At 37.7% G+C, this 25057-nt stretch overlaps 1 protein-coding gene across 1 annotated transcript in view; it reads right to left on the reverse strand.

Annotated features, from left to right (window-relative positions):
• LOC122549768 (aryl hydrocarbon receptor-like) overlaps positions 1-25057 on the reverse strand; it is a 191888-nt gene that overhangs the window by 21392 nt on the left and 145439 nt on the right. Inside the window, exons 5-9 of the mRNA XM_043689763.2 lie at positions 23778-23901; positions 14700-14830; positions 7408-7610; positions 3321-3430; positions 1978-2119 (exon numbers count right to left, since the gene is read on the reverse strand). Of these exons, the coding sequence (XP_043545698.1) occupies positions 1978-2119; positions 3321-3430; positions 7408-7610; positions 14700-14830; positions 23778-23901 (710 nt within the window). The remainder of the gene's footprint in view (positions 1-1977; positions 2120-3320; positions 3431-7407; positions 7611-14699; positions 14831-23777; positions 23902-25057) is intronic.

The raw sequence follows: 25057 nt of genomic DNA on the forward strand, positions 1-25057 counted from the left end.
ATTACTTTTCTAAAGAAGCTAAAGCTTTAACTCCAATGATTGTTCCAATTTTTTAACAAATTAAATCTATTAGCAAATTGGAAATTGAATATGATCATTTAAATTCAATTTAGTGTCAATTTGGAATTAAAGATATAGAGCTGTTTGCAAAATATTTTATAGATTACCATAATTCTCAGAAAAAAACATTTTAAAAAAATCAGCCGACACATCAACCAGCTCCAAAACATAAATATACCTGCCACAGTGCTTCAGTAAAAATTAGAAATTAGTTCTATGTATTATAATTGTCAAATGAAAGCCAACACGACTTCAGTAAGGGAATTCTAGGGGAAAAATACCATTGTTCCCAGGAATCTTCAGGAGCAAGCTTTATACTTTTCCATTAAGAAAGGTTATACTTGGGAAAGAAAAATCCCAGGGCTTAGTGCTTCTGCAGTTACCATCTTGTAATTATCCATCCATTAAAATGATTTAACCAAAACTAGTGGTAAAGGCGAAAGCAGAAATCTATGACGAAAGATCGTCTGATTGTTCAGTTACAGCCCCACAATTTGAGAGATTTACAGCCAATTTTGTGGAAGGATGCAAAAACTCCATCAGCCTCCTGATGACTTATTCCTGGTTATAGATAGACTTACATGCAGAACAATCAGGTATTCCTCGTCAAGGCAAATCTTTATGTCTCTCATATTAATATGCAAAAGTCAACCCACTATCAATAATAACAATAGGAGATAAGACAACTTGGGATGGATTCATTATTATAGGGTTTGTGCTTGAAGCTATCCTTCTCTTTGGAGGTTAAAGTCTCACTTGCTGAAGAAGTCCTATGAAAGGACTCTGAGTAGCTTTATTTAATTTCTCATTGGTGTCTCCAGAAAACAAAATTGCCCCTAAACAAGAACTTTAATTAGCCATTAACTGAAATTAAAAATTACAATGCCATTGTGGTAATGAACGCCTGGAGACTGGGACAGAATACAATTAAATGTTACTCTGTAGCTGGTTGTATTACACCTGATTTGGAAGCAATTTGTGCTGAATCTGGGTGCCTGCTACAAGCATAAGCATTCCTCACCTTTAGACTGATGAAGTATAACCAATAAACAAAACAGAGATTTATTACAAGTGGTGGGAAAAATATTTATGGTCCTGGTTGATTTGTTTAGATAAAGAGGCGGAAGATCAAATTCTTTAAATGCATGTAGTACTGTGTGCAATTTTGGTATCTTTACTTAGGAAGGATATTACTGCTATGGGGGACTGCAATGGAAGAAGTGCAATAAGCATTCAACAGATATATTGCTGGGATGATGGGACTGTCCTGTGAAGAGAAATTGGGAAGACTGGGTCTATATTCTCTAAAGGTTTAAATGAGACAATCCATTGAAACCTTCAAAATATTTGAAAGGATAAACAGAGTAGACACTGTCCCCAGTTAAGGAGTCTAGAACCAGGGAGTATGATTTCAAAATAAGTGGGAAACCACTTTGGGCTGACATGAGGAAATTGCTTAACTTTAATCTGAGCTTTGTAAGTCCTTAACATTCATTATTCTCGAGGGCTGTGGAATCTAAATCATTAGTATATTTAAAAGTAGAGATTGACAGATCTCAATATACCAATGATGTAAGAGGATATGAGAATAGAATAAGAAAAGGACATTGATCAAATTGAATAGATTGATGGGTTGAATGGCCTACACTTGTTCCTATGGTGCACAGCTGTTAACGACATAGTTTTCTAAATGATTCTTTATTTAATGATACAAGGTTCTATAACATGGAAGGTAAATCATAACAATTAACGCTAAATCAAATGGAGATTGAACACAAGGTGCAAATGCATATAGCTACATTTCCCCAGTGGCTGGAAAAAGATCACAAAAGCTACAAGTCACATTGAGTAATTCGCTTAGCCATCAAAAGCTCAACAAACTGCTGAATTTCAAAGCCAATATCTGCCAGTACTTACGTGAGGGGTCTTTGTGTAGCTATAATATAATCTGGCTTCCCATTTTTGTATCCCAATCGTGCATTTGCTTGCACCCAAGTCCATCCATTTTCCTTGGTCAAAAGCCTGAAAACAGTCATTCCACTTTCCCCTGTCTTCATCACTAAACGTGGAAAGCAGAGAGGAAAATAATTGATCAGCTTGCCTCTCAATGCTGAAATAGTGCTTTAGTAACTAATCTGGCTAACAAATCTGCATGCTGAAATTTGAGGTGGTAAGTAAATAATAAATAAAATTGTTATGTGCCATTTAATGTGAAGTAAAACCAGAACTGTAACATTTTCTCATCCAACAAGGCAACAATATGGCTTTCCTAACATAACATGGACTATGTACGTCTTTATGTACTTCCATTCCTGATAAAGGGCTTTTGCCTGAAACATCGATTTTCCTGCTCCTCAGATGCTGCCTGACCTGCTGTGTTTTTCCAGCCACACTCTTGACTACTTCCTTATAGACGAGCAAAAAAAATCCTGCATATTTAATTCTGATAATTAGAATGAAGTGCAGTTTTAGTTAAATTAGTATATTTACTTAAGCAGTCAAATGAAAATGAACGCATTTCTCTACAAGGATCAATTAGGAAATTATCTAGAGCCACTTTATTAACAGAATTCATGCTTGGTATGAAGACTGCCTCAGATGGTAGTGTTATGACAGCACTAAAAAAAGTGTAGAGCATTCTAAACTGTTGTAAGCAATTGGAAAATCTGTTCCTCAGATGTCTGAAAGATTTATGATTTAAATGTTTATCATTTTTAGAGTTTGGATTTTAAACTAATGACACATGCGTTATTACTGCTGTGAAGGCTTTCATTGAAATAAAACCTAGATCAGAGTAGGAAACCTCTGAAAGGTTAATGGAAAATTGTTTACTTTTGTAGTGATTTATAATAGGTATTGAAGGCCATCAACTTGTTTTCGGTTCAGACCAATGAAGGACTGATTTTAGTTTGGAAACAGAAAATGGGGGAAAGAGATTGGGAGGGAAGGGGGAAGGGAAGCAATTTGGAGTCCAGGAGAGGGATAGTGTGGTGGGTGGTGTGAAAGAGAGGGAACATTGAAAAGGGAGGGGGTTGAGGGGACGGTGGTGAGATGGCGGATAATAAAGAGGCTATTATGAAGAAGGTAGGCTGAATGCATTACAAATAGCTGAATTTGGATCAATTTTATTTGTATGAAGAGTTAAAGTCTCCTATTCAAGGATGATAGAACTCCAATATGAACTACTGGATAAACGTGTGGAATTTTCCAGATGAAAACAAAAAAAAGTGTAACAACATGAAACTGGATCGTGTACTTACTTCGGACATGATTTTCTGCACAATACATCATGTCAGCTGCATGAATAAATTGATAGCCACTTCCTCGCATACATAATTCTGTGTCAGTATAACCCAGCACTATCTTCCCTCTGCAAAATAAAGTACAAAATTCTGTAGTATAATTGCAATTTTAAAAAAGTATTAAAGGATTGTTCCCTCGATTATAACATGCATAAACATATTGGTATGTAATGAGCCTTGCCAGAAATTTTCTGACATATGAGAGGTATGGAAGTTTTGGATAGGAGTGAACAATTAAAGTGGAATAAAAAACATCAGTAATTAACTTCCAACAGCTTCACATTCAGTACCAGTTGTCAACATAACTCAGTAATTCCTATTTAATAATTATGCATATTTTATGCTGTGCTGTAAAAGACATGGATTATAAATTACATGGATGATAAATTTAAAGAAAACAAATTTAACAATTAAATGGGATTAACAGTATATTATATCAAAAGCTATGACAATATTGTCATTATTGAAGAAGAATCCTGTGCCATTTCATATTTGCCTGGCTCTTTCAGCTGGGAAACATGAGAAATATTAAGCAATCTCTGAAACAGTATTGTTAAAATTCAATGTAAACTGAAAATCAGTGCTTTGTTGTATATTAAATCACACTTTTAACAATCATACTAAATATACTCCAACATATTTTTGAAACGAATTGTTCTTCCAGTGCTTCTGTCTAATTGGAAAGATGAAAGTTTAATGTAATATAATTAATTGTGCCTATAATACAATTGTTAAATACAATAAACAAATATGCCCGATATCGACTATTTATCAAAGGCAGTTAAGTTACTAGAAGCAGAACTGGAGAATGATAGCAATAACAGTAGTAACTTGTGCTGCAACTTTAACACCGAAAAATTATCAAAGACTGCTTTGAGGGTAACAAGAAAAAGATAGAGGCTAAGCTAAAGTAAGGAAATTAGAATAGGTCAAATAATACCCAGTATAAGAGCTTTCCAGAGGAGAAATGATAAGATTTAGATGTTTGAATAGAATACAGCAAAAATAGTTCAGAGTTTTTACTAATAGATTGAAGGGGAAAAGGAAAGCCAAAGGATGTTGTTAACTAGGAAGGTGGGGGACAGTGGAGGGCAGATTGGTACAGTATAATTGACATTTATATAAGAGGGGATGCAAAGTTGCTGAAGCAAATGTCATGGAGTGATTTGAAAGTGAGAAGGAAGAGTTTAATTTAAACATTTTAGGGAAGAAGAAATTATTAGAAGTACATAAAGATTTACTGCAAAATAGGATGTCCGTGTCCCTGACAGGGAAAACTTGGAAGGTCAGTGGTAAAGGAGTAAAGTTTATTACAGGGTTCAGAACATGATTACTTTGTTCTTGCCGATGCTCAATTATGGAAAATTTATTCCATCCGAGATCTAATACCAGGCAACCAGCCTGAAAGCACACAGATAATTACTGGGATCAAAGCAATTGGAGAAGTACAGCAAGTTGTCAACGTGTATATAGAAGTTGGCTCCAGGCCTTTGCAGATTTGATCCTCTCTAAAAGCAAAGAAATAGAAAAGGAGGGAACTACAGACATGTAAATATCAAGTTCCTTTTTTCATGCTGCAATAAACGGGCAGTGGAACCAGAAAGTAACAACAAAGCAAGGAGTTAACAGCATGAAAAGCAGCACAGGGGTCAAGGAGGAACTGACAATTGCAGTTACGGTCATACTGTAGATCAGCAGAAATTTGGCCAGCATATCGTCAGTGTTGAGGGCAGGTTGGAACTATGATTGGAAGGCACTGAATAGAGAACAATGTAAGGAAGGGTGAAAACACTTGAGAGGGAAGAAAATGAATAAACTCAGCTTCCTGGTTTTTGGTATGTCCAATTTGGTTTCTAAAAGTCAGAAGAGGATGCGAAGAAGGATAAAGTGATGTACGTTTCAAAATTGGAGATCAAAAGAACAGAACAATTTAGAATTACAAGATAATTACATTTTTTCATTAAAAAATAAGCAGAATTAAAGCTGTTTTCAGCCTGTCACACTCTGTCTTTTACCTGCTGATTTATTAAGTAAATATTTATTTAAAGAATCATCAAAGTCTGACGGAATGCCAATGGATTGCCATTGTTCGACTGTTCAATATTTGCTTTCTGACATTCTCCTGTAGCTTTATGCTCTAAATTTTCACCACCAAAAACTACTCTATGGTACTTTTTTTGTTTTATACCCACTTTTGCTTCTCTTCTCTCTTTTATTAAATGGTGCAGTCATTTAAAAGTTACAGGCTCATGCTTGCTCCATGCTCACGCATTTGCTCCAAACAAAAATCAATTTTACTTCTTGGGGGCTTTAAAAAAAATTCTGAATCATTTCAGTAAAAGGAAATGGCAGCATCAGCAAATATATGGATACGAGAAGAAGTGGATTCATGGCTTAACGTACAAAGCATTTTTTTTGTGTCTGTGTCTGTATTTTGTTCTAAGAGCATTTTCTTAAGCTGGGTGATGTCCTTTGAGAAGCTTCCAAACTATTTTTTTTGACAGAGGGGAGATACTGTGCGTTAGTGCAAATCTGTAGCCTTCAATTTTGGTTGTAACTTCAGCTCTGAACTCACACAATTGATGAATGACTATTTGGATAAACAGACTTTATAAAAACACACTCTTGTTCCTAAACTAACTAGCTGTCACCATTAGCTTTTAGTGCTCACTTACTGCTTACATGATACAGTTTGTCCTTTTTCAAATGTTAGTCTGAATAACATTTGCCAGACAATACACATTGTCTGAATTTGTTACTAATGTTACTATGCATTATGCACACAAAGCTGACTACACTGACTCCATTAACAGAGAGTGTGACTGAAGGTGAGGCTACTAACTTTCTACTGAAACGTCATGTAAGATATCATGTAACTGCCTTAAAAGGTACAGGCCATCTGGTCTAGCCTATATACCATAATACAGCACACATTACGATCCAACCTCAAGAATTTATCAATCCTTTTCAAGAAAGACCATTATGTATTCAATTGCGCTACGTCCAGTAGTCAGCTGTTCCAAAAAAGAAACAAATACTGCCTACTCTTAACATTATGTTTATCCCACATGGTTCCCTTAATTATATTTACTAAATCCGTGTGGTTCCAAACTAATTAACTCTCCCCAAGTCCATCTTCTTAGTTTACAGATTCAGGTTAAGATGTTATATATGGTTTAGTTTTGCAACATTTTGTAAGTATTAATAAATTGGACAAGAATTCTGTACCTAGGCACCTTTGTATCTAAGATGACTCTGTAATTGGTGACTTGTAAACTTTTCATTGTACTCATGAGTACATGACAATAAACCTAATTCAAATATTGATTTGGTGCCCTCTGAATGCTTTGGGAGGTACACGTTGAGAAATCATAAGCATACAACAAATGATTTTAAAAGCTTTGTAGACTTAATTTCTTGGTACTTTTAAGAGACTGTATATTGTGAGGTTGTGACCATTGAGCCTTTTTGATCTGCAGTATCTCCTGGCAATACATTCATTATTTCTTGCTCTTTGATGTCCCAGCTATGGCTTCTTTGGTTCCGTGCCTGTTTTTGAAAATTATCAAAAAATTGTGGATCCCAATCTAACATCAAATACTTGAGCACAAAAGTTAGGCTGACTCTCTACTGCAATACTGAGAGTCATGTTATAAATGGGAATTAATGATAGATATGCATATCCCAAGTAAATATATTTAATTTTCACAGGATACTGGTTAAAAATTAGCCAAGTGAAATTCCTTAACATCTGGATGTAGAGTCCCCTGGATTGATGAATTAAAATAGCTTGAATAAAGTTTTAATCTCTTATCTCTTTTGTGACCTAGCAACACTTTGCATTCCCTTTACCTGCCTTACTTTGTTTGTGAATGTGTAATGGTTGTTTAATGACTAAACAAAGTTCCTTAGGATAGACAATTCTCAAGTTGCTCAGATATGTGGAACTTTGCATATTGAATAATCCACCATTTATTTATCTAAATTGCTGTTAGTTTTATATCAAAAACTTCTTTCCAAATTTTAAGTAAATAAAATCACTCACTTAGCATCGCAGCCCATTGGTGTGAAGTCTAGTTTGTGCTTAGTTCTGAAAATGAAATTTTTGGTTCGGATCTCCAGGATGGATGGAGGTTGCAGAGGTGTTGCTATTGCAAACAAAGCCAACTGTGGAGGGATGCAAGAGCCATCTTTTCCCTTCATGTTCTGCTCATAAAGAAATTTGAGTCTGCCTTGGAAATTCATGGCCTTGGGTGAATAAATTCAGAAATCGGTTATTACACTTGCAATATGTTTCAGATCATTTTGGTTGTAGCTGATGAAAGCGTATTAGAAACTTAAGAACCCAGCATGCTGCATCATAACATGTGTTAGCATTCAATAGCAAGTCAGTCGATATAAAGGTTAGAGTAAAGGGCAATGCATTATAAACTATAATAAATTAACAAAATGGTTTCAATATGTAATATTAACTAGAAAATTAATTTATTTAAGGGATGCCATAACTTATGTGGGTAGGATCAGAGAATCTCAAATTTGTCAACACCAAAATAAAGCTCAATTAATTAAGCCTTTTATAGATTTCAAAGAATTCATATATTTTTAATCTTCGAACAGCTGCAAACATTTTCAACAGACAACTATAATGCCGCACATCAGAAAGTAGAGCTCCAGAAATATTCAAACACCTTGTTCCAATAAAACACGGATCATGTTTTATTAGAACAAAATTCATTATTTTTAAGTGTTCACCAATATTAAAGTATCCATGAAAAGAACTCCATGTGAATTTACAAAACACACAATTACTATACAGACACTTCATTATTACTATCTTCATTATTGTACAAATAGATGCATTATTATCCAAGAGTCTAGATTACAGTGGTGCTGAAAAAGCACAGCAGGTCAGGCAGCATCTGAGGAGCAGAAAAATCGACGTTTCGGGCAGAAGCCCTTCATCATATTATTCAAGTCAATTTGTCATTGAAATGCATGAATTGAATTTATATACATAAGTATTACTTTACTCTCAAAACTAGAACTTTAAGGCCATTTGCAACAAATACATTGGGTTGAAATACAGTTGCAAAAAAACCAAGGGACTATTGCTATAATTAGACAGTGATTTAGTTCAATGTCTATGCAATATGCTTACAATACCACTGAAAAATGTTCAAGTTAAAGGTTCAAAGACCCCCCATTGAAACTAATATTAGCATTCTGAGGGCATGTAAGATTTTTATTATTTTAAAACCAGTTTCTAAATAAAGATGAAGAGGCATGGATAGGATAAATAGACAAACTCTTTTCCCTGGGGTGGGGGAATCCAGAACTAGACGGCATAGGTTTAGGGTGAGAGGGGAAAGATATAAAAGAGACCTAAGGGTCAACTCTTTCATGCAGAGGGTGGTATTGTGTATGGAATGAGCTGTCAGAGGAAGTGGTGGAGGCTAGTACAAGTGCAACATTTAAAAGGCATCTGGATGGGTATATGAATAGGAAGGGTTTGGAGGGATATGGGCCGGGTGCTGGCAGGTGGGACTAGATTGGATTGGGATATCTGGTTGGCACGGACGAGTTGGACCGAAGGGTCTGTTTCCATGCTGTACATCTCTATGATGCTATGACTCTAAAGGGAGTCATGTGACCTGTTCTTCAGTCTGAGAGCAAGCCTGGATGGATTGAAATCGAAGGAAGGCTTAGGTTGCTTTACTAAGAAGGTGAAGACAAAGACAATGGCCTACGTGTTTACAATCAGTATACTCTCAAGAGATGTGTTGAAGGAACCAGAGTGTAAAGCATTATAGAACATAGTACAGTACAGCACAGAACAGGCCCTTCAGCCCACGATGTTGTGCCGACCATCGATCCTCATGTATGCATCCTCAAATTTCTGTAACCATATGCATGTCCGTAGTCTCTTAAATGTCCCCAATGACCTTGCTTCCACAACTGCTGCTGGCTTCGCATTCTCTGTGTAAAGAACCCGCCTCTGACATCCCCTCTATACTTTCCTCCAACCAGCTTAAAACTATGACCCCTCGTGTTAGCCATTTCTGCCCTGGGAAATAGTCTCTGGCTATCGACTCTATCTATGCCTCTCATTATCTTGTAAAACTCAATTAGGTCCCCTCTCCTCTTCCTTTTTTCCAATGAAAAAAGTCCAAGCTCAGTCAACCTCTCTTCGTAAGATAAGCCCTCCATTCCAGGCAGCATCCTGGTAAACTTCCTTTGAACCCTCTCCAAAGCATCCACATCTTTTCTTTAATAGGGCGACCAGAACTGGACGCAGTATTCCAAGTGCGGTCTAACCAAAGTTTTATACAGCTGCAACAAGATCTCACGACTCTTAAACTCAATCCCCCTATTAATGAAAGCCAAAACACCATATGCTTTCTTAACACCCCTGTCCACTTGAGTGGCCATTTTAAGGGATTTATGTACCTACACACCAAGATCCCTCTGTTCCTCCACACTGCCAAGAATCCTATCTTTAATCCTGTACTCAGCTTTCAAATTCGACCTTCCAAAATGCATCACCTCGCATTTATCCAGGTTGAACCCCATCTGTCACCTCCCAGCCCATCTCTGCATCCTGTCAATGTCCCGCTGCAGCCTACAACAGCCCTCTATACTGTCAACGACACCTCCAACCTTTGTGTCATCTGCAAACTTGCTGACCCATCCTTCAATCCCCTCATTCAAGTCATTAATAAAAATTACAAACAGTCAAGGCCCAAGGGCAGAGCCCTGTGGAACACCACTCACCACTGACTTCCAGGCAGAATATTTTCCTTCTACTACCACTCACTGTCTTCTGTTGGCCAGCCAATTCTATATCCCGATAGCTAAGTTCCCCTGTAACCCATTGCTCCTGATCTTCTGAATGAGCCTACCATGGGGAACCTTATCAAATGCCTTGCTGAAGTCCATATACACCACATCCACAGCTCGACCCTCATCAACCTTTCTAGTCACATCCTCATAGAACTCGATAAGGTTTGTGAGGCATGACCTGCCCCTCACAAAGCCGTGTTGACTGCATTTAATCAAGCCATGCTCTTCCAGATGGTCATAAATCCGATCCCTCAGAATCCTTGCTAACACCTTGCAGACGACAGAGGTGAGACTTACTGGTCTGTAATTGCCGGGGATTTCCCTATTTCCTTTCTTGAAGAGAGGAATTACATTTGCCTCTCTCCAGTCCTCAGGTACGACTCCAGTGGAGAGCGAGGATGCAAAGATCTTCGCAAGTGGCGAAGCAATCGCATTTCTCGTTTCCCAAAGCAGCCGAGGACAAATCTGGTCCGGGCCTGGTGACTTGTCAATCTTAATGTTTGACAAAATTTTCAGCACATCAGCTTCCTCTATCTCTATCCATTCCAGCATGCACACCTGCTTTTCAAAGGTTTCATTCACCACAAAGTTTGTTTCTTTCGTAAAGACAGAAGCAAAAAACTCATTTAGGGCTTCCCCTACCTCCTCAGACTCCACACACAAGTTCCCTATGCTATCCCTGATCGGCCCTACTCTTTCTTTGACCATTGTCTTATTCCTCACACAAGTGTAAAATGCCTTTGTGTTCTCCCTAATCAGTTCTGCCAAGCCTTTCTCGTGCCCCCTCCTGGCTCTCCTCAGACCATTTTTGAGCTCCTTCCTCGCCTGCCTGTAATCGCCTGGAGCTGAATTTGACCCTAGCTTCCTCCACCTGATGTAAGCTACCTTCTTCCTTTTGACGAGAAGCTCCACCGCTCTCGTCAACCAAGGTTCCTTTATCTTACCACTTCTTGCCCGTCTCAGAGGGACATATCTATTCATCACTCACAACAACTGTTCCTTAAACAGTCTCCACATGTCTATAGTGCCTTTACCATGGAACAATTGCTCCCAGTCCATGCTTCCTAACTCATGTCTAATCGCATCATAGTTTCCTCTTCCCCAATTAAATATCCTCCCATTTTGCCTAATCCTCTCCTTCTCCAAAGCTATGTAGAATATAAGGCAGTTGTGGTCACTATCACCAAAATGCTCTCCTACCACAAGAATTGATACCTGCCCTGGCTCGTTTCCGAGCACCAAGACTAGAATGGCCTCTCCCCTCGTCATTATGTTGTGAAATTGTCCTTTCACTTCTAAGATGAAAGGGATTTGATGCCAAGATTAACTAATTCGCCTTGTTTCTGGGTAGAAATGCTAGAGGTGATATATTTGCAATCTGGAATCTGGTGAATTGAAAGTTAACCAGCAATTTTACTCTCTTTGCTGTCACTGGGACATAGGCAATCAGACCTAGGGTACTTCTCAGTTTTTGGTTCTAATATTTTTTTCTCATAATGGTGATTGCTTCAGCTCCACCTTCCTCTTTAACTCTTGATTTTTAAGGACACTCAGAATTTTATTTTGTTTGATGTACTGCTAAGATAAAGACAAAACAACAGTTCAACACTTCTGTCATTGTCTTGTTTTTCATTGTTAGCTCACCAATCCCTTGTTCGCTGGAACCAATATTCACTTCCTTTTAACTACTTTTAGAAACTCTTACTAACTAGATGTGTGGCATGTAAATCGGAAAGAGGAGTACTGAAGAATTAAGATCTTGGGAGAGTTAATTACCTGAGGACAGAGAACAGAGGAGAACATAGTAGTGAGAAAGAATAAAGAGAAATTGGGTAAAAAGGAATGAAGAGATTGATAGCAGTAACCAAAACACACATGGAAAGGTTGCAAAGGCAGTCAAGTTAAAAATTTACCTCATATAAATAACTAATTGGAACAATGAATCGAGAGCAGGCCATTCAGTCCCTTGAACCAGTTCTATCATTCTAGATCATCCACCTCAACACCATTTTCATGAACTATTACAAAATCCCTTGATGTCATTGGTTTGAAGAAATCCATGTGTGTCTGTCCTGAACATATTGACTGACCTTTCATGTCCCTTGGGTCATGCAGAATTCCAAAGATTCTCTACTGTCTGGGTAGAGAAGTTCCTTCTTATTTCAGTCATGGGCTGAGGAGGTGAGGTATCGGTGAAACACTGGATTTAAAATTAAGGTTATACAATGCTGCAGCTGTTAAACCAACGACAAATTTGCTGATGACATGCTAAAATATGTAACAGCCTTTTGCAGCAATACCACCAATTGATTCAGTTTCTCTCTCTACACTTGCTATTAGAACTGGCATTTCATTTCTGCTCCACATTTTTCTGTGTTTGATCGTGGAAACAAATCTTTCCAAAGTCACTTCCCTCTGTAATCACAAATTCTCAATTATGATGCCGTTCACCATTAATTCACCAGCAGCAGGAACTGTTGATGTGTTAAATTGGACGTTCACCACTGCTTTTGCATTTATCCCCACTCAAACTATTACTGTTATTTACTATAATCCTGCCTCCTAATCACTTCTCATCAGGATATAGAAAATACAATTGGTGAACAAATGGCTCAATTATTTGTCACTAAATCAAAGCTAAGAGGGTAAGGAAAGAATCTGCTATGATTGGAATGAATGTTCTTGTGGTTAAGCTGCGCAAATAGTTTCTTTCAAAACCTAAGTGTATGTGTTGGATGCTTGAGGAAATGTTCATTTGTTCAAAATGAGAAAATGGTGTGTTCTGTTGTCATTGAAAGATTGTGGAATTAATAATCCCATACCCATAAAGGAAATTTAATTTACTGTGCGTGAATTCAATATAACTGTTAGAAAATGAGACATAAAGGGTGGAATCTTACTTTCCCTAACAGGAGGGATAGTGGCTGAATGGGATGACATTGTCATCAAGTAGTATGAGTTGCCTTCTCACTACCACAGAAAATAAGGTCTAGTTAGGTATACATCCATTGGCATCATGTAATCAGTTGAGACCCTCAAATGGTCTTTGGTCAATTAAGGTCCACTTCATGCCACAACTGCCAACAACTCCATTGCTAGTGGGTAAGAATACTGACAGTCTTCCTGACTGGTATAAGTATTTGGATCAGAGTCCTTGATCTTTCCCAACTTGTGAATGATCAGAAGGCAAGCATGTGTGCCAGGGAATGGCTGCTGATAAACATCATCTATTCTTCCTTCTGACCACACTCCTTCTGCCTGCCACCCCTGGACTTCTATGTTGATGTGCCAACAACAGCCTTGACCTTTGAAAGCACTATGACCTATTGTTATTTCTAGCCCGAATGGCCAACAACTTCAGGTAGGGCAGGGTAACACGGTTCCGGGAAGTGAGTGCAGTGAAAAATCCACCAACTATTAATGGATCTGATAGGCATGAGGTCCGGCGAGTGAGTAATTGAGAGGCATCATCCCTGTTTTACTTATCCCACCACATTTAGATCAAAATGCAGAACATTCCATGCAATGAGAGGGGAACAAAGATTGGATTGAGAACAAGAAAAGAGGGGAGAGTTGGAGAGAATGGCTGGGGCAGTGAGAGACACAGATGAGGCAAAGTAAAAGAGGGGCAAAAAAAAACTTTCACATGATGAATATTTCTAACAATTAAAAGTTGAAGAAATGAGACTCCACATTTGTGAAAGAGTTAATTTTCATTGCTAAAGAGTGTGGCTCGCAGTAATCACAGAATCACACAGTACAAAAGAGACCCTTTAGCTATCAAGTCTGCACCACCAAAAATACTTATACTTAAAGGTTACTTCGACTGAAATGGACAAGACTAAATTTTCAGTGCTGAATTTAGTTTTGCTTATTAAGTAAATGTAGCAACATCATGCCACCCAATGCTTTTACATGTTTAGCAAGGAAAGGAGAAGTTGTGCTAACAGCTGAGCGGAGCATCTCAAATTAACTTTCTGACTTTTACATCTCCTCCTCACATTGTTTCTGTTTCATTTGTGCACAAATGATGGTGAATTTCATTATCCCTATTACCTTTTCAGAAAAATAAAGGCATTGGACCTTTCAATAACGTAGAAACAATTAGATTTATAAAAAAATACACAACTTATGCGAGCATGTTCACTCAGAAATGAATATTAGGTTCAAGTCACATGCTTACTCATCAATTTGTCAACATAGGCTCATACCAAAAATCCTCCTTCAATGCAACTACTTATAGAATTTAAAATGCTTTATTATTGTGAACTTCCAATAATTAACTGCCACGACAAACTTTGTTTTGAAGGCATTTTATCTAGGAAGCATCTCAGCACCCATTAACATTGCAATACAAAAAAAATCATAATGCAAGTGACTGACTTAATTATAAGAGACACTGCACTAAGTGGTTACGGTTTAAACATTTTTCATTGTTAAATAACTTCAAATAAATTTGAACTGTGGAAAAAAGGACAAGGTCAAAAATGACTTTACCAAAAATCCAGAGGAATTATCCAGGAGACATCTTAACCTGCATACAAAATTTCTTTCGAAAAATGGTGAACTTTCTGGAGGAAGTTGTTCAGGACTGTAATGTGTGATTGGTAATGGAAGGCCATTTTCACCTGAATGGAAGATAATGTCACATGCAACAAATTAAGAAGATGGAGACTAAATTAAAAGAAAATTATGTTTATTTCACATATTTTAGAAATTTCAGGAAAATACTGTTTAATGTTCAAAAGTCACCACCCTGCCCCAAGATTAACAGTTACATAATCACCTTATAACTTCCGAGAGGTTATATGGATATCCAACAAGTGCAGGCATCACCCATCAACACCAAAAGTCGAAGCAACAAGACCTGAACAAACTTCCCTCTCTTGTAGAGCATTGTATATAGAACAGTACAACACAGAATTAGGCCCCAGCCCACCATGTCTGCACCATCCGTGATACCATTCAAAACTAATCCTATCTGCCTTTGCTGGCCCATATCCTTCTGTGGCTTGTCTGATCGTGTTTGTCTAAAATGCTCTTAAATATTGCTATCCTATCTGTTTCTACCACCTCCTCTGACAGTGAATTCCAGGCACCTCTGTGTAAAGAAAAACTTGCCTCACACATCTCCTTTAAACTTTCCTATTCTTACCTTAAAACAATGCATCTTAGTATTTGATACTTGTACCCTGGGAAAAAAGACTCAGATTAACCACCCTATCCATGCCTCATAATTTTAGATACTTCTACTGGGTCACCTCTCAGCCTCTGACATGTTAGTGAAAACAATCCTAGTTTGTCCAGTCTCTTTTTATAGCTAATACACTCCAAACCAGGCAACATCCTGGTAAACCTCTTTTATATCCTCTCCAAAGCCTCCACATTCTTCCTATAGAGTGCGGATCAGAACTGCATGTAATACTTCCAATGTGGCATAACTAAAGTCTTATATAGCTTAAACATGACTTGCCAACTTTTCCACTTATGCCTTGACTGCTAAAGGCAAGCATACCATACGCTTTCTTGATCACCTTAACCATTTTGTTGCCACTTACAGGGAGTTAGACTTACACCACAAGATCTCTCTGCACATCAATGCTCCTAAAGTTCCTACCATTCATAGCATACTTTCTTCTTGCATCGGACCTCCCAAAATGCTTCATGTCACACTTGTCCAGATTAAGCTCCATCTGCCATTTCTCTGCCCAAATTTCTAACTCTTCCTTTGATAACCTTCCTCACTATCCACAACTCCATCAAATTTTACTGCCATCTGCAAACTTACTAATTGAATCACCTACACTTTCATCCAAATCATTTATATATATTACAAACGACAGGGGTCGCAGCATTGATGCTTGTGGAACACCATTGGTCACAGACCTCTAGTCAGAAAAACACCCTACACAACCATCCTTAATCATCTATGACCAAGCCAATTTCATATACAACTTATCCATCAACCCTATGTGTCTTAATCTTCTGGGCCAGCCTACCATGACAGACCTTATCAACACTCTAGTAAAGTCATGTAGACAACATCCACTGCCTTACCCTCATCAATCGTCTTCATCACTTCCTCAAAACACAATCAAGTTTGAGACAAGACCTCCCCCAAACAAAGTTATGCTGACTATTCCTAATAAGTCTATTCTTTTCCAAATAGGAGTAAATCCTGTCCCTAAGAATCTTCTCCAATAATTTCTCTACCATTGATGTAAGGCTCACCCGTCTATAATTTCCTGGAATATCCCTGTTGCACTTAAACAAAGAAACAACATTGGATATTCTCCAGTCTTCTGGAACCTCACCTGTAGCTAAAGAGGATACAATGATCTCTTTTAAGACACCAGCAATCTCCTCCCTTTTCTCTCTCAGTATCCTGAGACCACGGGATATATCTACCTTAATAGTTTTTAAGTCATACAATACTCCTCCTTTTTAATATTGTCATGCCCTAGAATATTAACATACTCCTTCCTAATCTTAGCATGATCTATGTTCTTCCCCTTGGTGAATACCAATGCAAGATACACGTTAAGGACCTCATGCACTTTCTCTGGCTCCACGTATAAATTGCCCCCCCTTATTCTTGAGTCGACCTACATTTTGCCTAATTACCCTGTTTCTCCTAATATATCTATAAAATGCCTCGAGATTCTCCTTAATCCTACTTCCTTAGGACATTTCATGGCTCCTTTTAGTCTTCCTAATTTCTTGTTTAAGCTGTTTACTGCTTCCTTCGCATTCCTCAAGAATCATGTCTTATTTCAGCTTCCTAATCCTTACATATTCTTCCTTTTTCTTTCTGGCTAAACTTTCAATATCGGTTATCCAGGATTCCTAGACTCTTTCCAACCTCATGCTGTTCCTGAATTTCAATCAAATGGCCTTTACAAGACTTTCGCACATCAGATGCGGATTTACCATCAAACAGCTACCCCCAATCTAATTTCTCTAGTTTCTGTCTAACACTGTTCTAACTAGCCTTCCCCCAATTCAGTACTTTCACCTGGAGACCTGTCTTATCCTTATCCATAATTATGGAATTTTGGCCACTGTCCCCAAAATGCTCCCCCACTGGCCACATTTATGCCCTTACACATGGTCTAATATGATCTCTTCCTTAGTTGGACTATCTGTATATTGTTTCAAGAAACCCTCGTGGATGCACTGAACAAATTCTGCCACATCACAGCTCCTCGCACTAAGGGTGGCACAGTCAATGTTGGGAAGTTAAAATCACCCACTAGAATAACCCTCTCATAACATCAGGTTATAATCCAACAGGTTTATTTTGAAGTACTAGCTTTTAAAGCACTGCTCCTTCATCAGGTAACTAGTTTCCTGATGAAGGAGTAGCAGTCTGAAAGTTAGTACTTCCAAATAAACCTGTTGGACTATAACCTAGTGTCGTGCGATTTTTAACTTTGTCCACCCAGTCCGACACTGGCACCTCAATATTACAGAATAACACTTGTTTGTACATCTTTCCATGACCTACTTACATATCTGTTCCTCAATCTCCCACTGGCTATTGGGCAGCCATTGTGTAACCCTATCACAGTGATTGCATCTTTATCATTCCTGAGTTCAGTCCATACCCAAGATATTCTCTTTTGTATGGGCATCAAGAGATCAAGCCTAGAGTGGGAGAGGGGAGGATGGTGACCTGCAGCGAGATAGTACCGCGGAGGCACAGGGATCAACAAAATCAAATCCAGCGTGGAAGAGAGATCGATCCATCATAGGGAAAGCCAGTGTGGACCGACTGCAGGCCCATGGCTAAAGAAACACTGTCAGTACTACTTTATACTAATAAGACTGTGGTGTTGAATGCTAACTTATTTCTTTATTTTCCAACTCTTTACCTAAGATTTTGTACCTAGGCACCATGTACCTAAAATAGTGCCATGAATAGTGACATTGTAAACTTTTCACTGTACTCCAGTATCCCTGTACTCGATTGCATGTGACAATAAAACGCAATTCTAATTTTAGTGCAGCTGTGACATTTTCCTTCATCAATAATGCAACTCCTCCACCCCATTTGCACCCATTTCTATCATGCCTTAAACATTTAACCCTGGAACATTGAGCTGTCAGTCCTGCTCTTCTCTCAATTAAGTTTCTGTAATGGCTACATCGCAGTACTAATCCAGGCTCTAAGCTCATCTGCCTTACCTGTTAACTCCTTGCATTAAAATAAATACACTTCAGATGGCCAGTCCCATCATGCTCATTAACCTAGTTCTGCCTGCTCTTCTTATTAGACTTTCCAAGTATTAAGCTTTTAAAAAAGTCACATGTAGGTATGGTAAGTATGTAGCAGTTGCATTTTGAGATTCAGATGATGGCAAAAATCATAGTCTATTCCCAACATGATCACCCCAAGTATCTGTAAATCTGCTATCTTCATTCAATCCTTCAGAGTAACTAATGGTTTGATTACAGATTATAGACATTGCTTTCAAGAAAGCAGATTAACAACTAAAAATAGAAGTGCTCTGCAAACAAGTTATAGCATGGAAGAGAATTAATGCCAGATGTTGAGCAGAAAGCTTAAATGGCAACAAAATAAAAAAGCACCACTTTGATGAAGCATAAAGGCACTGCACACAAAATTTTCTGAAAACTGGAATTTAAATTGATAACTGGCCAATGTTTAATGTAAACTAATGCAAAATATAGTACAGTTCAAGGTTTAGAGAAGGCTAACATATTTTTAAAAATCAGACAATTAACTTAATAGAGAGAGGAAACTTTAATTTATTGGCCTAATGAATGCCCTGGTAATCAGGACATCCTTGGTAAACATTCTCTGATTGACATGAGCACTTAATTCAAATGAGAACTGCATAGTGGACAATACAAAACTGTTGTTGGATAGTTCATGATCACCTTCCTTCCCATCCAATTATATAAGAATTAAAACGCATTCAGTGATTCGAAGAATATTGTCGAGGTCAACCGTGTTTATCAAAAGGAGGTACAAGTGAAAGTTAAAATCTTGATGATACTGGAAACCAAACAAAAAAAATCATAAGTGAATCGGCTTTTGTTGGAGAGAACAGGCAAAACAGTTTGAAAAGAGATGATAGAATGTACAATGTTAAAATAAAGAAATTACAAGTAGAATGATGCAACAAGTTCTGCTGTATTTATCTGTGGTTTATAAACATACATCATGCACTATTCATATTAGCTCACCTCCTTGGATTGCACCAATCTGAGTCAACCTTTCATTTTTCATACTTCCAGATCTTCTAAATGTTTTTATTGCTGATCCAAAAGTGCTGCACAGAGTACATATCTGGCTGACATTAGTATTTCTGTTGCTCATAGCATGTAGAGCTATATTGTGCGTGCACTTTATTCCATGTGGTAAATTGGTCTACCTTTAAGTATATTACATTAATTTTCTTTAATGTTTGAATTTGCATCCTCAGCATACATAAGTATTAATACTAAAGGCTCAAGACTAAGGATGAGGAGAGGAATATTTAAGGTCAGCACTCTACCCGGAAATAGTCTATTTTTGTAAAAATTAGGCATATCATTACTCCACTAACATCTGAATCTTATTTGTGACAACACTCATAACTGGCTGCATTTAGTGCACTGTGAAGTGGTTGTACGCAAGTAATCTACTTGGCTCAACTAACAGATCAGCTTACAGTTCCTAAAGTGGTGGTGCATGATTTGAAGCTTACGATTTGTGCTTAATTTAGCCAGCAGCTGTTATGAAAAGGCATATTTATACAAGCAAGTTTACTCTGGGAGGTTGGACAAGATTCCAAGGTATTCCAAAATAAAAGTCTGCCAACATCAGTCCAAAATAATTTTAAATTGTCTCACAAAAATAAATCAAATTATTACTGATTATATCAATAATCATTTTTGAAGCTGCTAGTTCAGTGCTTCTGTCTACCTGGAAACGTTAAACCATGTGAACCTTCTACCCTTGTGTAGGTACTGAACACCAGGCATTACAGCAATTTATCACAATTACTTTTAGACAGCTGACTACTTCTATGTGGTAACTATTCACATTGTCCTTTCTGCAATCCTTGCTGATTGCTAATTACCGAGAGCTATAATGATTGGGTGTGAATACTAACTTTGGCAGATTGAATACAAAGGAAACTCGATTATTTGAATGAGATGGGTGGGCACTATTTTGTTTGAATAATCGATTATTCAGTTAATCGATTAAATGCCTTTGCTGTGGGGCTCGGAGTTTAAGACTGCTCCCTGTTCAGGAGACAAGGCAGCAGCACATAGTATGCGAGCACCCATCCCCTCGGTCAAACACCGCCCCTCACCCCAGTCCAACACTACCCCCTGCACGCTCCCCAATCCTGTCCAACATCGCCCCATGCCCGCCTCAACCCCGTCCAACACCGCCCCCTGTTCCCCATACCGGTCCAACCCCGCCCCCTGACCCCAACTCCATCCAACAACGCCCTACCCACTACCCCCGGCAGCCAGACTGGACAGCAACAAGACTGTTGCTGCCATCTTTGTGGGATAAGTCTCCAAATAACACACACACACCCACACCATTTTATTGCAGTGTTTTGACAGGCTCCACCTTTACCCTGTGCAGGACAATGTTGGAGAGATTATCTGGGGAAGGGTGGATTTAGAGTACACCCCACTGTAGAACTCCAGGGAAAGTGTGGAGAGAGAGAGAGAGAGAGCGGGCGGGATGTCAGTCATTTGGAGACGGTTCCTGTTTAATCACTATAAACAAAAGATGTGATCGGTGTTGGAAACATGTCTTTGATGTAATGCTTTTATTGGGACCTCGAGAACTCCTTCAGATAATTCAATTTTCGAATAGTTGGTATTCGGACAATCGAGGTTCCTCTGTAATGGTCAAAGCAACTTGGATGAAGTGTATTAGTAGCAACTAATTTAATATCACCCATACATGCTCTTAAAAAGAAACTACGGTCTAGATACTCCAATGGCCAGATAGACGTTGGAGCAGTGCAAACTGGAGCAACACGTCAGAAATCCGTGGAATCCTGGATGCAGCAGATTCTGTGGAAAATACCTAGGAACTTGAAAATTCTGATGAGCAAGTCTGAGAAACTCCCTTCCATTTGCCCCATAGTTCCTGTATTGATTCTTCAAATGAGCATTATTGCCTTGTGTCAATTTATTGCCTTATCCCCATAACCTCATACACTATTTCGATCCAAATTATCATGCCATGCCCTCGAGTGCCTCACTCAAAACTGCCTCCACCATACTTCCAGCCAGTGCATTCCAAATGCTAACTAGTTGCTGATCGAAAAAGATTGTTCTTACATCAACTTCTTTTGCACCTCACTTAAAAACTATGTTGTATTGTTCTTTTTCCTTTTATGAACAGGAACAACTACTCCCTATCTACTCTACCCAGCTCTCACATGATTTTGAAAGCTTCTAATAAAATCTCCTCTCAAGCTTCTTCTCTCCAAGAAGAACAATCCCAACTTCTTCAGTCAAACTTTTAACTGAGGTTTCTCATTCTTGGAACAATTCTCATAAATTGCTTCTGCACTTTCTCCAATGCTTTCACATGCTTTCTATAGTGATGTGCCAACAACTGAATACAATGTCCTAGCAAGGGTCTAACAAGGGTCTTGTACAAGTTCAGCATCATCTCCTTGCACTTGTACTCTGTGCCTTTATTAATAAAACTGAGAACACTGTACGCTTTATCCTAGATTGAAATTCCTTGTTAGAGAAGTGGAACTGAGCCCGAGACAGAAAAACAGATTGGAATGGTAATGGGATGACTGCTAACACTCCATGGAATATCCAGGTCAATGTATATCAAAAGAGTAAACAAAAACAAAGAACTGCAGAATGCTGGAAATCTAAAACTGAAGAAACTCAGCAGGTCTGGTGACATCTGTAGAGAGAAAGCAAAGTTCACATTTTGGGTCCAGTGGTTCTTCTTCAGAACCAGGATTATATCAAAAGAGTTCCTTTTTCCAATAACACTTATATCTGTTCAGGTTTAAAATTTCAACTGTACCAACAGATTGAAAAATGAATTGCAAAACATATTTACTATTTCCTAGAAAAAAAGTAATACTTTTATAACTTATGAAGCACAGCCTTTCAAAATTAAGACAAGCTTAACTTGATCGTGTAGCCAACATGGTCACGATGAACAATAATTCTGAAGCAATGACAATCCAGTCCTTATACAAAACTACTGCTAAGATTGGAGAACGTTTTTTTTTTAGTGCTGTAGGATGGGGCAATGCAGGACTATAACTCTTTAAAATCATTATTAGCTAAAGCATTTCAAACAGTGCAGAGTCACTGACTTGCATTTTTGTAAACAAAGAGTACAGCACTGACATGGGAGATTTTTCCACTCTGAACTGGATCAATGTTTAATCTCCAGGACTGTACTTTGGTGAATTTTACCATTCTCCTCGTTCCCCTTACACTTTGAAATTCCTCTCTTATTTTCAAGAAACAATTTTTTTCTCACAAAATTATAGATGGATAGAAATTGTACTCTAATAATTTGTTGTGAAATCAAACAAACACTTGAAGGAGCAATGATAGACGTTACATTTATTTTGAGACAGCATCCAGATTGTTATTTTATTCCTTCGAAACCCCCTTGAAATTTCTTCCAATATGTCTTTTTTCCAGATTCTGATCATCATTCTTGCATTCATTTTACACTCAAATGTGCCTGCTAACAATACATATGAGGCTGATCAGAAATGCAGTCAGCAAGTGAACCTACAATCTCTTGACAAAGAACATGGTTAAAACTCCTGAATAGTTAGCTTTGAAGTAGCACCCCATTAAGGGCCGTGATAATAGAATCCACATAGAAGTGCGATCATCAATAATTGCAAGGAAGACTAGATGTAAAATTAAATCTGTAATACTAAATATTTAAATGGAAATCTAAGTAAATTATTTGCAACAGTTGTAACTGGGAATGTGTTGGCACTTAAGAAGCCAAAACAATTGCTTAATAATGAAGGATTAACAATGTAAATGTAAGCAATAAATAACAGTACAGATTATTGATTGATGAACACAACAAGTATGGCAAAAAAAAAGAAACTGATAAAGTAACTTAAGTGTTAATCATTAAAGAATGATCTTAAAAAGTAGTTACCTTTATTATGTAGGTAAAAGTTGCAGCGAGGATAAGAAAGAGTAATGGTTTTATTGGGGGTGTAGAGCATTAAAAGTATAAGTGAGCTCCCATTGAAATAAAATTATATGTAGCTGTACCAATTCAAGCTTTAGCTCTACAGAACAAAAGTAACAAGTGGAACCGTCTATTGAGGAGATCTTAGAATTAATAACAAGCGGTTAATGGGTGAAGTAGTTTGGAATGTGTGAACAGATAAAAAAGCCATGCTCATTTCACATTTTCCATCATATTATTATCGAATACTTACATTTCAATGTTATTTTTATGTAGTTGCTTGGTACAAACAAGTGAGATTAGTTTTCTCCATAGGATCTCCACAGGACAGAATAGGGTCTTAAAATTGCAGCTAATGGAATGACCATGTGAATCTGCACTATTACCTGGAATTAGCTGTCCCGAGTCTGGAGTTGATGTTGGATTTAGAGCCCAATGAAGTTGTCGACGAAACTCAGCTCTGTCTTCTGTATGGATCAGTTCAAAAACACTTTGATGGATGATATCAGACTGTGAACAGAAAACAAACAGATTTTATTCAATCTTAAGTTCACCTTTATGTTATGCGCCAAGTATATTAAATTAAACTATCCTGCTTAGACTCTACATTATTTTCTTGATTAAACTCCTTTCAACGTGAACATGAGCATTCAGTTTGAGTAAATCAAAAGCTACAAGGGTCATCCAAGTTTATAATGATTGCAAAATAATGCTCATCATACAGGGGAAAAAAACAACATTCTGGTTTCACACTTTCATAATGTCCAATTCCCTCGATAAACTCATTGTTTTATGTCACACATGGACAAAGTATAAGTTTAGTGATTGATAAAGTACTTCTAAAAACTAACACATTGATTTCCAAGATACCAGAACACAGTATATACATAGGGCAAGAACATTTTAAAATATCTTCCATGATACCATCTATCAGTTACTAAACCTTTCATTTGTTGCCTATGGTTATTGGGAAAGGAAAATTGTTATCAGTTTTGATTTTTCCATGATGTGCACAGTAGTAAACCTCTCTGCATATTGAGTTGACTAACTGTTATGTGACTGTACGACCGTATCATTGTGCATTAAGAAATAATAAGCTATCATAAACTATGGCAATCTCCTAACATGAAAACTTTGTGATATCTCAATGTTTAAGAAAAAGCAGATTTCAACTCATAGCTAGCAAGCATCAGGAATAACTAAAGCAAATAATATGACTCAATTTTGAAAAAAAAAATTACAAAGCTGTCAGTCAGTGGTTTTATTTGGTAAACCACGGAGTCTCATTGAATATCCGGTTTACCAACCGATTCAACCAGAATTAGTTATAATCTATAAACCATTAACCAATTTTGCAACTACAAATTACATTAAGTTTGGATCCAGGTCACTCATGCTTCAATTATAGTAAACACTCTCAGATTTCCTTTGCTACAGCTCATGCTGGCTCTAAGAATATGCTATTTTATACGACAGAGTCTAAACAACACAAAATCTCGAAAAAGGAATGAAACCAAGTGGACAAACATGGAGAAAAAGAGCTGAATTTCAGATACGAGGTAAGTAACTGCCCTTAACATTAAGGCTGCACTTCATAAAGTGAGTTTAGGGAGACCTAGCACAACAGGAGTCAACAGGAATTAGGGGGAAAACTCTCTGCTGGTTG

This window comes from Chiloscyllium plagiosum, unplaced genomic scaffold, assembly GCF_037043375.1.
Source record: "Chiloscyllium plagiosum isolate Xiang-an unplaced genomic scaffold, Cpla_swu_hap1 HiC_scaffold_5, whole genome shotgun sequence".
In the NCBI taxonomy this organism is placed as follows: Eukaryota; Metazoa; Chordata; class Chondrichthyes; order Orectolobiformes; family Hemiscylliidae; genus Chiloscyllium; species Chiloscyllium plagiosum.